Here is a 13,046-nt window from a genome sequence, read left to right as displayed (position 1 = left end):
GTGTACCTTTGCCAGTGTTCTACACGATCCACAGCTCCACCAATATTCGGTTCATTCGCACACTTACCAACCCGCCCATCTACATATGCACCCCGGTCATTTATGTACATCACAAACAGCAGAGATCCCGCTACAACTCCCCGCGAAACACCGCAATTACAGCCTTCCAGCTCGAATATATCCCTTCAACCACTATCCACTATCCTCTATGTGCAAGTCAGTTCTGAATCCAAATAGGCAATTCATCGTGGAACCCATGCATCTTAAATATTAGTCTCCCACGAGAGACTTTGTCAAGCGCCTTACTAAAATCTATGCAAACAACATTCACTGCCCTAACCTCATCAATCTCTCTCGTCACCTTGCCAAAAACGCTGTCAAGTTGATAATACACGACCTGCCCCACACGGAGCCATGTTGGTTCTTCCTAATTGGGCCATGGGTTTCCAAGTGCTCATGTGTCCTATCCCAAATGATTTTCTCCAGCAATTTCCCTACAACTGACGTGAGAATCACTGGTCTATAGTTCCCCAGGATTTTCCCTCGTTCCATTCGTAAATTGATGCAACATTAGCCACTCCCCAGTCCTCCGGGACCTCGCCTCTGGCTAGAGAGGACAGGAAGATACTGGTCAATGCCCCAGCAATCTCGTATTTTGCCTTTTTCCATAATCTGGGGTAAATCCCACCAGGCACTGGGGATTTATTCACCTTAATAAACTTTCGGAAGCCCAACTCTTCCTCCCCCTTGAACTCAGAACGCCCTAACATATTTATACACTCAGCACTGATATCATGGTCCTCCATATCGTTTCCCTTGGTAAATGCTGAAGGAAAATGCACTTTAAGTAATAGTAATAAACATTCTCCGTGACTTAGGCATTCAGGCATGTTTGCGCCAATGGTTTTTACAGTTTTCATAGAACTAAAGAAATTAGGAATCATTACTGAGCCACCTGGACATCCCGTAGCCCGGCCAGTCGCGATTATTTTCCCCCAGTTGGAACGTTCTGATTAGTGATCCCACCACCAACGCCGACAGCTAACTAGCAGGCCAAAGAGGATTCCGAACAGAGATCAGATCATGAGGCGCAGTCTCCGGAAGGCTATGCCGGATTTCCAGATGCCGATGTTTTCTACCCCTCTCTGTAACAGTCAATTGAGACATTTGAAACAAGCGATTCAATCTGATTCGAAACAGACAAATAATAGTAATAATAAAAGGAAACATTAAAGTGGGAAAATAATTTTAAAATAAAACAATCTGAATGCGCAAACACATGCCTTGGTTTTCCTTTTAATATTAAAAGGGTGAAAAATAAATACGACGTTTTGTAATTACGCCGCTGCGTTGAACGGCAGCGGAATAGAGTTGACAGCTGAACGCCAGCATTTCCTCCTGTCCCCACGCAGGACAGAAATCCTAACCGCGCAAGGTTCGTCAGCGTAATTCTGCTTATTTGTTTGACTATTCTATGAATCTATAAATTTGGACGCGGGGGGGGGGGGGGGGAATTCATATATCTTGGAGGCAGAATGAGCATAAATTTCAGTAGAACTGACATTTTTTATCATTTCATCACAAAGTCGCGCAGTTTGGAACACCCTCAATATTGATATGTCTGGATTAGCACCAAGCTGATATAGCGTGGCTACTGTTAAGAGTTATGCCTTCTTCGTACAAAATCAGTCTGTAAATTCAATTCCTTCCCACTCTATCTCATCGTCATTCATTCCAGAGACAACATCAACTTACGAAACTTGATTATTCCCTGGAGCAGAACATTTTTTGTTCTAAGTGTACAAGATCGCAACGGTTATACTGCAAACCCGGTCCCATCAGATGATAGCACAAGGATCCGTGAACAAAGCATAATTGAAGAGTGAAATCACAACGGGAGCGTAGATGATAGCAAGCTTTCTCGAAATGTTTTACTTCGGTGCAGCGAGCCGTGATAATCTGGAGCACGAGGAGAGGTTTCAGAAACAGACCCCAACCAGACATACAGAAATGAGTTGGACATTACTTGTGGATAAGCGATCAATTGGAAAGAGCGGGGTGGATTTAGATGGGTTGTCGCTACAGGTGCTAAAATGCTTGTTCCTTCACTTTGGTCCGGCATCACTCCCTGAGGCAGCTAACTGAAGTTGAGCTGCACAGTCGAATTGATGTTGGAGGTGGTTTGAGGGTTGGGAGAACACGCTCATCCACCCCTTTGTTCTCTTTCTTATATTCTTTGTTTTGTGTCATGGAATCCAGAGAAATAGAAACTTCTGTCCGTTTTATTCCTTGTCCAAGTCTGAGAATCGTCGATCATGTTATTCTCTTTCCAAACCTAAGTATTTTTAAGTTTGGAATTGTATTTCTTTGCAACTAACTGATCGCTTTGGTCCTCGAGTTTCCCCCAGTTCCACCAAGCCCATACTCGATTTTAGTCTTTTCACCTCTTCGCTTTCCAATATAAAAGCGAGGCTGCTGTGCAGACTTGCAAGTGTTGTCACATGATGAGAGGCCAGTGCCACGTCAGCATATATTTGCATAATTAATAACCGACACCATATATAGCAAAGTTCGGAATGTCTTGAACGCTTTTCAGAACGAGGCGCAGTAGCTTCCTATTCGGAAACTTTCTGAGTCAGTTCTTCAGCCAAAATCTCCAGAATGAGACCGTGGATTGGAGTTTTCGCTGCACTGGTCCTTTGTCTTCATAGTAAGTACTGTGTAACATTAGCGTTCTACGTGTTTCCCAGTCGTACTTTTGCGGTCATCTGTGTTCTGTAAATATGAATAGCAATTGGTTTTCCCGATTGCACAGAGTTCGATTAAATAAAAGGGCTTTATTTACACCAGGCACAGACGCGGTTGCTACGTTGACGCAGGTAAAGTCTGTCTCGGCCGCTCCGGGAGAAACCGTCAAGATCAGCTGCACCATGTCTGGAGACAGCATCGATAACTGGTTCAGCAGCTGGTATTGGAAGAAGCCCGGCAGTATTCCACAGCTTATCTGGTCTGAGAAAAACGGCAGACCCCCGGGAATTTCAGATCGATTACAAGGTTCTGTAGAAACATCGCAAAACCTGATGCTTTTAACTATCGCGAACGTAAAATCCGAAGACGCTGCTGTTTACTATTGTTATGCGGCACGCACCTTTGGTAAAGGAACGAACCTCGGTGTGATTGGTAAGTAATTTTTTCGAAATCTAAATTAATCGCTTCAGCGACGCGTTTACCATTCCTTTCATTGCACTTTTGTTCGCAATTCTTCACGGCGGATAGCACAGAACAGATCTGCCCACTTTGCTCTACTTAAAAACAAATTCTTCACAGCGGATAGCACACAACAGGCCTCACACAAAATGCTGGAGGAACTCAGTAGGCCAAGCAGCATCTATGGAAGAGAGTAAACAGGCGCGATTTCGGGCTGAGACCTTTCATAAAAACCTCATCATGAGTCCTAATGAAGAGTCCCGGCACGAAACGTCGGCTGTTTACCCTATTCTTACCCTCAGTGGCGTAAGAATACCCTCAGGCAGCGATCCAAAGATTACTACGTTGGAGGTCCAGTTTTTCACTTCTAATTCAAGTCGGTGACAATTCGTGTTGGGTAAAACATCGACCCGGCGACTCGTGTCTTTTTAAAATGTGGTTCTGATTAACACTGCATTCGTTGGAATTTGCGACTTGCAATTTATTAATTAATGGCTTTATTCTTCAACTGGCCATTCGCGAAAGGCAAATATGATACATCTTTGGAATCAGAATACAAATACAAATTGTGGGAAATCGCAGCGGTAGTCAAGCATGATCTAGGCGGAGAGAAAAGGCTAACATTCTTCCTCTCTGACTAGCAGCTGCCTGAGAATTTGAGTTCATGCAGCGTTCTCCACGTTTTTGAAAGGTTATGCAGCAAATACTCCGATAGATCTTAACATGGCAGGATTACATGTTTCTAGGAATACAGTTTCTGTAGCGATTTTCGCAATTTAACTGGTGGAAACTCCTGGGAGCCACGAGAAAATTACTTTCACATGATTACTTTTCAGACTTCTGATGCCAAGTTCTGATATCCACCGATGGGAATGTTGCCACCGAGACAATAAGCATATGTAATTGTTCCATTATATTACGCCTAGTTACTAATTTCTTTAAGCTCGAAATTTTAATGCCTTCTTTTCTGAGGTACGAAAATATTTGCAACTTGCAAAGATTGAAAAGACAATGTTTTATTTTCAGTTGAATTTGGCTGCATGTTTTTTTTTTCTCCCGAAGCCACGTTCCCTTATGAAAGCTTCAAAATTTCCATTGCAGTGTTTATAACATTGGCAAATTAATGCGAAGAGTTCGCAAACACCCTCGCATTTTTTTTTTAGTCTTTTCCTGATTCAATCGAGATTGATGTTCGAATGCAGGCTGATGAATTCGGCAGTAATTTGAAGAATGAATAAACTGAGTCTTTGCGTTCTGCAGATGAGAGATGATACGACATTCTTAGGAGGCCTCGCGGTATAGAAGCGAGGAACACGCCACGCCATGTCTCTTGATTGAATGTCTTGAACCAGTCTGCTACTCAGGACTGAGAATTATAATCAACCAGAGGGTAGAGGAACACTTTGCCAAGGGGGTTTGTGGCCAATAGCAGAAGATATTCCAGAGTGTTTCCTTTTAGCATTAAGAGAATCCAGTCTTATTAGGGTCGGTGTAAGAAAGTGAGGCTTATTGAGGAGGTGAGTTGTGATATCATTGAATGGTTCAATGATTGGTGTGGGAGAAGTGCATCTGAGTTCGTGGTACATTAGCAACAGTACTAGGGAGGACTGATTTGATGGGACGGGCTCCACATAGAACATACTAGAACCAAGGTCATGGTGAATCACGGTAGGGCCGTGGATAGAGTTTAATCTAAATATTATGGGATGAGTTCAACAGCTTGGAGAAGTATGGATAAAGTGAAAGGGAAGGAGACTGAGGGGATGTTAATGAAGTTTCCAGAACAACGAATACAATAAAACGTTTAGAATTAATTTCAGGCAATATGGAGACAAAATTGAAAAGAAGGTTCTTGGATATAGAACTGGAGGTGTTATATTTGAATGTACACAGTAAACTAAATAGAGTGGATGGTCTCGTGGCCTGGTTAGAAATTTGTAGATATGAAGGTGGCATCACCGAGTCGTGGTTCAAAGAAAATCATATTTGGGTGCTTAAAATCCAACGATACACACTGTATCAAAAAGACAGGCAAGTGGGTGGACAAGGTGGGCGGCTTTGTTGATAAAATAGGAAATCAAATCCTTAGAAAGTGACAGTGGATCAGAAAATGTAGAATCCTTGTTATAGAGTTTACAAAACACAAGGGCAAACCACCCTAATGGGAGTTAATTGAAGGCCTCAAAACAGTGTCAAAGATGCAGGGTTCAAATGACAACTGGATGTAATAAAAACATGTAAAAAGTGTAATTTTACGATAATCATGGGGAATTTCAAAGTTCAAGTAGATTGGGAATATCAGTTTGGTGCTAGATCCCAAGAGAAGGAATTTGTAGAATGCCTGCAATGTACCAATAGGGAAAAGGCAATTCTGCATTGGCTACTGTGTACTGCAGCAGATTAGTTTAGGAAGTTTTACTTAAAGCAACCTTTAGGAGGTTATATAATGGACAGCCATGCAGTTTGAGTGGGAGAAGAAAAACTCGGATGTACTGTTTTTTTCAGTGTAGTAAATGTACCTGCAGAGGCATAAGAAAAGATCTGGCCGATGTTGATTGGAAATGGATACTCCAAGAGATAATGCACAAGCAGTAATGTGAGGAACACACACAAAATGCTGGTTGAACACAGCAGGCCAGGCAGCATCTATAAGAAGAAGCACTGTCGACGTTTCGGGCCGAGACCCTTCGTCAGGACCAACTGAAAGGAAAGATAGTACGAATTTTGAATTTTTGAAATTTGAAATTTTTTTTGAATTGTTTTGAATTTTGAATTTTTGAATTTTTTCAATGATTTTAAGTTCCCTGGCCCCCACCGCCTTATTTTACCATGGACGTCCGGTCCCTATATACCTCCATCCCCCACCAGGAAGAGTTCAAAGTTCTCCACTTCTTTTTGCATTCCAGACCTAACCAATTCCCCTCTACCACCACTCTCCTCCATCTAACGGAATTAGTTCTTACTATCAATAATTTCTTTTTTGGCTCCTCCCACTTCCTCCAAACCAAAGGTGTAGCCATGGGCACCTGCATGGGTCCCAGTTATGCCTGCCTTTTTGTTGGCTTTGTGGAGCAGTCCATGTTCCAAGGCTATATGGGCATCCGTCTCCCTCTTTTCCTTCACTACATCGATGACTGCATTGGCGCTGCCTCCTGCACTCATGCTGAGTTCATTGACTTCATTAACTTTGACTCCAACTTTCACCCTGCCCTCAAATTAATCTGGTCCATTTCTAACACCTCCTTCCACTTTCTTGATCTTTCTGTCTCCATCTCTGGAGACGGCTTATCTACTCATATCTACTATAAGCCTATAGACTCTCACAGCTACCTGGACTATTCCTCTTCCCACCCTGTCTCTTGCAACAATGTTATCCCCTTCTCACAGTTCCTCCGCCTCCGCCGCATCTGCTCTCAGGATGAGACTTTTCATTCCAGGACGAAGGAGATGTCTTCCTTTTTGAAACAAACGGGTTTCCCTTCTTCCACCATCAACTCTGCTCTCAAATGCATCTCTCCCATTTCCCGCACATCTGCCCTCACTCCATCCGCCTACCATTCCACTCGGGATAGGTTTCCCCGTGTCCTCACCTACCACCTCACTAGCCCCCGGGTCCAACGTATAATTCTCCGTAACTTACGCCACATCCAACAGGATCCCACTACCAAGCACATCTTTCCCTCCCACCCCCTTTCTGCTTTCCGCAGGGATCGCTCCCTATGCGACTCCCTTGTCCATTCATACCCCCCATCCCTTCCCCGATCTCCCTCCTGGCACTTATCCTTGTAAGCGGAACAAGTGTTACACCTGCCCTTACACTTCCTCCCTCACCACAATTCTGGTCCCCAGACAGTCCTTCCAGGTGAGGCAACACTTCACCTGTGAGTGAAGATGAAGCCACACTCAGGTTGGAGGAACAACACCTTATATACCGGCTGGATAGCCTCCAACCTGATGGCATGAACATTGACTTCTCTAATCCGTTAATGCCCCTCCTCCCCTTCTTACCCTATCCCTGATATATTTAGTTCCCCCCTTTTTTTCTCTCTTTCTGCCCATCACTCTGCCTGTTCTTCATCTCCCTCTAGTGCTCCCCTCCCCCTTTCTTTCTCCCTAGGCCTCCCGTCCCACGATCCTTTCCCTTCTCCAGCTCTGTATCCCTTTTGCCAATCACCTTTTCGGCTCTCAGCTTCACCCCACCCCCTCCGGTCTTCTCCTATCATTTTGCATTTCCCCTCCCCCTCCTAATTTCAAATCTCTTACTATCTTTCCTTTCAGTTAGTCCTGACGAAGGGTCTCGGCCCGATACATCGACAGTGCAGGATGCTGCCTGGCCTGTTGTGTTCCACCAGCATTTTGTGTGTGTTGCTCGAATTTCCATCATCTGCAGATTTCCTCGTGTAAGCAGTAATGGGTGCAGTTTCTGGGAATAATTCGGAAGAATAAAGATCTGTTCATCCTAAAGAAGAACAATAAAGGGAGGATAACACATCCGTGGTTGAAGTTAAAGACAGCATAAAAGCAAAAGAGAGGGCATACAACACAACATAAGTTAGTAGGAAGATAAAGGGTTGGGATGCTTTTATAAATTGGAAGAACGCAACTAAAAAGCCATGTGAAGAAAAAAAGATGAAATATTAGCCAATTAAATAAAAGCAACAAAAATGTGAAGCTAGGGATTTAGGAAGCTTTTAAAAAGCAAGAGAAGAGAACTAAGTAGACAAGAACAAAAAGGATGAAAATGAAGATAATATGTCCAATAAAATAAAAGAGGATGGCAAAGGCTTATTTAAAGATATATAAAAAAATAAGAGAGACAAGAGTTCTGGAAAATCGCACAAGAGGGATAGTAATGGGGACAAAGAAATGGTGGACGATGAATATGTATTTACTTTAGTCTTTGCTATGAAAGATGCCAGAAATTCGACAGTCAGTGCACAAAAGTGAATGTAGTCGCTATTACTACTGAAAAGGCTCTTGGGAATCTGAATGGTCTGCAACTACATGAGTCAGCTGGACCAGATGGACTACTCCTCTGGTTCCTGAAATAAATAGAGGAAGAGATTGTGGAGGCGTTAGCAGTGATCAGTCAGGAATCCCTAGATTCTGGAAGCCTGGACAATTGTAAATGTCACTGCATCTTGTAAGAAGGGAGGAAGTAAAAGGCAGGGATTATAGGCCAGATACCCCGAATTCAGTGTTTTGCAAGATGTTAGAATTCAATATTAAAGGTGAGGTGTTTTGGAATTATTTTAGGAATCAACGGGCAGGATAGACATGAGTCGTTGGGTACCGTTTACTTGGATTTTCAGAAGGTCTTTGACAACTTTCAGCACATGAAGCTGCTAAACAAGATATGAGTCCATTGTATTACGCAACGAAAGTAGCATGGACAGAAGATTGGCTGAATGGCAGAAGGCAAAGAGTAGGAATAACGGATTCGCTTTTCTAGTTGGCTGCCTGAGACTAGTGATAAACGGCAAGGGCCCGTAAACGCTCCAGTAATTTTCACATTATATGTTCATATGTAGAGGATGGAATTGATGGCTTCCTTGCTAAATTTGCGAATGATGCGAAGATAGTTGGAGGGGCAGGCAGTGTTGAGTAAGTCGGGAGTTTGAGGAACCACTTGGACAGATGAGGAAAATGGGTAAAGAAGGGGCAAACGCAACAGAGCCTGTGGAAGTGTATGATCACGTACCCTGTTTGAAGCGTTTGATAGCTTGGGCATGTGATCGTTGTAGTTGAAATGAATGAGTGGCTGTAGGAGTATTTCATCGATACCCGCCGAATATTGAAAGACCTTGAAGGAGTAGAAGTAAAAAGGGCGTTCTCAATAGCGGAAGAATCTTGGACTCAACGGCACAGTCTCGGAATAGATGGACGTCCCTTTAGAACAGACGGGAGGAGGAATTTCTTTAACCAGAATGTGGTAAATCTGTGAAATTTTTTGCAACAGACGGCCGTGGAGGCCAAATCATTTGGTAGCTTGAAAGCGGAGGTTGCTAGTCTCTTGATTAAGGTCACAGGGCGTCAAAGGTTACGGAGTGAAGGCAAATAATGGAGTTGAGTGGCAAAATAAATCAGCCACAGTGGAATAAAGAAGCCGATCCGAATAACGTACTTCCGCACCGACGTCATCAATGTCGAAACAAGAGCGGGAGCACGAAGTGCCGACTGCTACTATTTGTAATGCTTTTAATTTCAAAACCATTAAAAATGAATTCATACTTACATTCACATTTCCTTCTATTTTCAGTTCGTCGAGCCCCGGCGGTAACCATTTTCCAGCCTTCAGAGGAAGAAATCGCGAAAAACAGCACCGCCACTCTGGTGTGTTTAGTGAGCGGGTTTAATCCGGCCGCTGTGAATATCGAGTGGACGGTGGACGGCAGTACGAGAAGGAATGGTGTCGAGACTAGCCGGGTAGAGCAGGAGCCGGACAACACGTTCAGTGCGAACAGTTATCTGACTCTGTCAGCCTCAGACTGGAGCTCACAAGAGCAATTCTCCTGTGTGGTGAAACACGAGACTCAGCCAACCCCGCTTCAGGCAACGATCGTGAGATCTGGTTACACCTAATCAAGGATCCTTCTCACTATTCTATTATTCTCTTTCTCTGCGCATTGCGTGTTGGTTTTTTTTTAATCTTTTTTTTCTGTTTCTTGCTATGTGGCTACCTGTAAACAGACAAAACTCAAGGGTGTATAATTTATACCTTTGATAAAAAATGTACTTTGAATCTATGAATCTTTATATTCCAATCTATATCTTTTTTTGGGAAGAATCTGTCGAATCAAAAGCATTGAGTATTTTCACGAGGATATTGTGAATTCCAATATGAATTGAAGGGTCGATGTGATTTGATAAATGGCCCTGAATAATAAACTGCCGTATGGATTAACTCACAAATTGTTGTTGTGTTTTTTCTTTCTGGCAGATGGCTCCGTCCTAATCAATCGCGCTTTTCCAAATTTGATGAACTTGTGCAGTGTTGAGGATATTATGGCGCTTTGGGGAAAGGGGATAACCTAAGGAGAAAGTTCCACCTGTCCTTAGAAAAGCAGACTCATTTATAAATGCAGTAACCTGTGCGTTTCTTTGTGTGTGGCCATGTGTGCTTGTGTGGTTTCCTCTATGTGTGCGCGCGAGTGTCTGCGTCCTCCTGTGTATGTGTTGGGATAGATGTAATGGCCATTGAATGGAGCTGGATAAAACTATTAATGAAAGCTGAAATGTTGGAAGGAAATACAAATCTGCATTTTCTGGAAATTATAATCAGAATCCAAAGATACCACAACCACTCAGCAGGCTAGAAAGCCCCGGAAAGGGGGATCTCCGTAAATCCTATTTACTCAGACAAAGGTGCAATCGAGTGAATTGAAGTTTGAGCAACAATTGGCACCCTGAGCCGACATGCCTGAATAGTTAGAAGCTCGGTAGGTACGGGTAAAAACATACCTATGCCCGACATATTCACATCACATGATCAGTACATTCGCATTGTGGCGTAAGGTTTATTTTACTTTGAACTAAAACCAATAACTTTTACATTTTATACAGAATTGTCTTTGATGCATTTGGTTTAATAGCAATGGTTAAATTCTGACCGTAAAATGTAATCCCGTGTTCAGACCAATAGGCCGGAAGAATAGCACAGAAGTAGACTTCTTATCTGCTCAAATCCTTTCTATCTTTTATAATCGTACATTTCTCTGATATGACTCCATCACCCTGCAGATTTACAAAAAAAATCAAAATTTAATATTTTGAATATTTAAAAAGTAAAACAATAAACATGCCGAAAGACATTCCTTTCAACAAAATCATTTATTATTAATGCCCGACATCAGATGAATGTAACTCTCTCTCACTCTCAGTTTTAAATTCACAATAAATAGTATTGAACTGGCAGCTGGAAATGTGCAGAAAAGAAATAAAATTTCGAAATCGCTGGCATCTGGAAATGCTTCTTCTTTCGGTTCCCGATTTACGATTCATTAACCCCAGTTACTACCATTCTGAGGAGTGGGTGACTCACGGAAACCACCGGTTTAGAATTAACCTGGAGTGATTGATTGAGGAACTGCACGTAAATAGCCTCCATTTGGAGAGCATGCAAACACTTTTGTTATATTTTAATAAATGGAATGACCTTTCTAGATTTTTAATTGATGTTCAAAGTACAATCTTCATAATGAACCTGATTCAACACAAGAAAACGCACTTTCAAGCTATAAGTGGATGAGAGAACATATTGTCTTTGAAAATATCCGCCCCCACACCGAAGTGATTTAATGTTCTACAACTTTAAATCATTGTGGATTAAATTTAGCTTTTGGACACTGATCAATGGAAAAAGACTCATTCGTGTCAAAGTGAAAACAGAGCTCTACAAAGTGATCTAAGTGAATGACAAAGATAAAATACAAAATAATTCATTGCATAAGTATTCACTCCCTTCAAATCACTATTTAGTGGATGAGCCTTTGGCAGGAATTATACCCTTGAATCTGTGTGGATAAGTCTCTATCAGCGTTGCACATCTAGACACTCCAATGTTTGCCTATTTTTCTTTACAAAACTGTTCAGGCTCTGTCAGATTGCATGGGGATCGTGAGTAAACCGCCCTTTTCAAGTCCAGCCAAAAATTTTCAATTGGACTGAGGTCTGGACTCTGACTTGGCCATTCTAGGACATTACCTTTGTTGTTTTAAGCCATTTCTGAGTAGCTCTGGCTTTATGCTTGTGGTCAGTCTATTGTTGGGAAATAAATCTTCCCTCACGTCGCAGTTCTGTTGCAGATTGCATCAGGATTCTGCTGTATTTTGCTGCATTTACTTTACCCTCTACCTTCACAAGACTTCCAGGACTTCTGCACTGGAGAATCCCCACAACATAATGCAGCTAGCACCCTGCTTCCCGGTAGGGATCGTGTATTTTTGCCATTGTGTTGTGTTTGGATTACGCCAAATGTAGCCTTTAGTCTGATGGCCAAAGAAGCACAATTTTGGTTTAATCAGACCATAGAACCTTCTTCTAGCTGACTTCTGGCAAACTCTAGCCGAGATTTCATGTGACCTTCTTTCTTTCTCTTTGAAGAGAAAGAGAGGCTTTCCTTGCCACTCTCTCGTAAAATTGCAATTCCTGAAGCACCCGGGCAGTAGTTGTTGCATGTGCAGTCTCTCCCATCTCAGCCACCGAAGCTTGTAACTCCTCCAGAGTTGTTATAGGTCTCTTGGTAGACTCCCTCAGGAGTCGCCTGTTTGCACAGTCATTCAGTTTTTGAGGATGACATGCTCTAAGCAGATTTACAGTTGTGCCATATTCATTCTATTTCTTGATGTCTGGCTTGAAAGTGACTTGAAAAAGTTTTTGTATCCATCTCCTGATTTGTGTCTTTGTGGAGTTGCTTGGAATATTCTTTTGTGTTCATGATGTAGTTTTTGCCAGGATACTGACTCACCAGAAGCTAGCCCTTCCAGATACAGGTATATTTTTACTATAATCAATCGAACCACAAGGTTCCAAAAACAGATCTCCATTAAACTAATTATATGACTTCTCAAACCAATTGGCTGCACCAGTAATGTTTCGCTGTGCCATATTAAAGGAGGCAAATACTTACACAATCAAACATTTTGTGTTTTATGTTTGTAATTAATGTAGATCAATTTGTAGACATTTGTTTTCACTTTGACACGACCAAGTCTTTTCTGTAGATCAGTGTCAAAAGAAGCCAAATTAAATCCATTGTGATTCAATGTTGTAAAACAACAGAACATCAAGCACCTCCGGGGGGGGGGGGGGAGGGCGAATACATTTTATAGGAACTGTAA

At 42.3% G+C, this 13,046-nt stretch overlaps 1 protein-coding gene across 1 annotated transcript; it reads left to right on the top strand.

The window, feature by feature from the left end:
* Window positions 1–2,575: 2,575 nt before the first annotated feature.
* On the top strand, window positions 2,576–10,119 carry LOC140732749 (immunoglobulin lambda-1 light chain-like). The gene is made up of 3 exons (XM_073055413.1): window positions 2,576–2,710; window positions 2,851–3,180; window positions 9,467–10,119. The coding sequence occupies exons 1-3, from the start codon at window positions 2,662–2,664 to the stop codon at window positions 9,787–9,789; spliced, it is 702 nt and encodes a 233-aa protein (XP_072911514.1). The 5' UTR covers window positions 2,576–2,661; the 3' UTR covers window positions 9,790–10,119.
* Window positions 10,120–13,046: the final 2,927 nt, after the last annotated feature.

The sequence above is a fragment of the Hemitrygon akajei genome, chromosome 9 (genome assembly GCF_048418815.1).
Source record: "Hemitrygon akajei chromosome 9, sHemAka1.3, whole genome shotgun sequence".
Classification (NCBI taxonomy): Eukaryota; Metazoa; Chordata; class Chondrichthyes; order Myliobatiformes; family Dasyatidae; genus Hemitrygon; species Hemitrygon akajei.
Note: the sequence above shows the minus strand (reverse complement) of the source record. Positions and strands in the feature narration are given on the sequence as shown.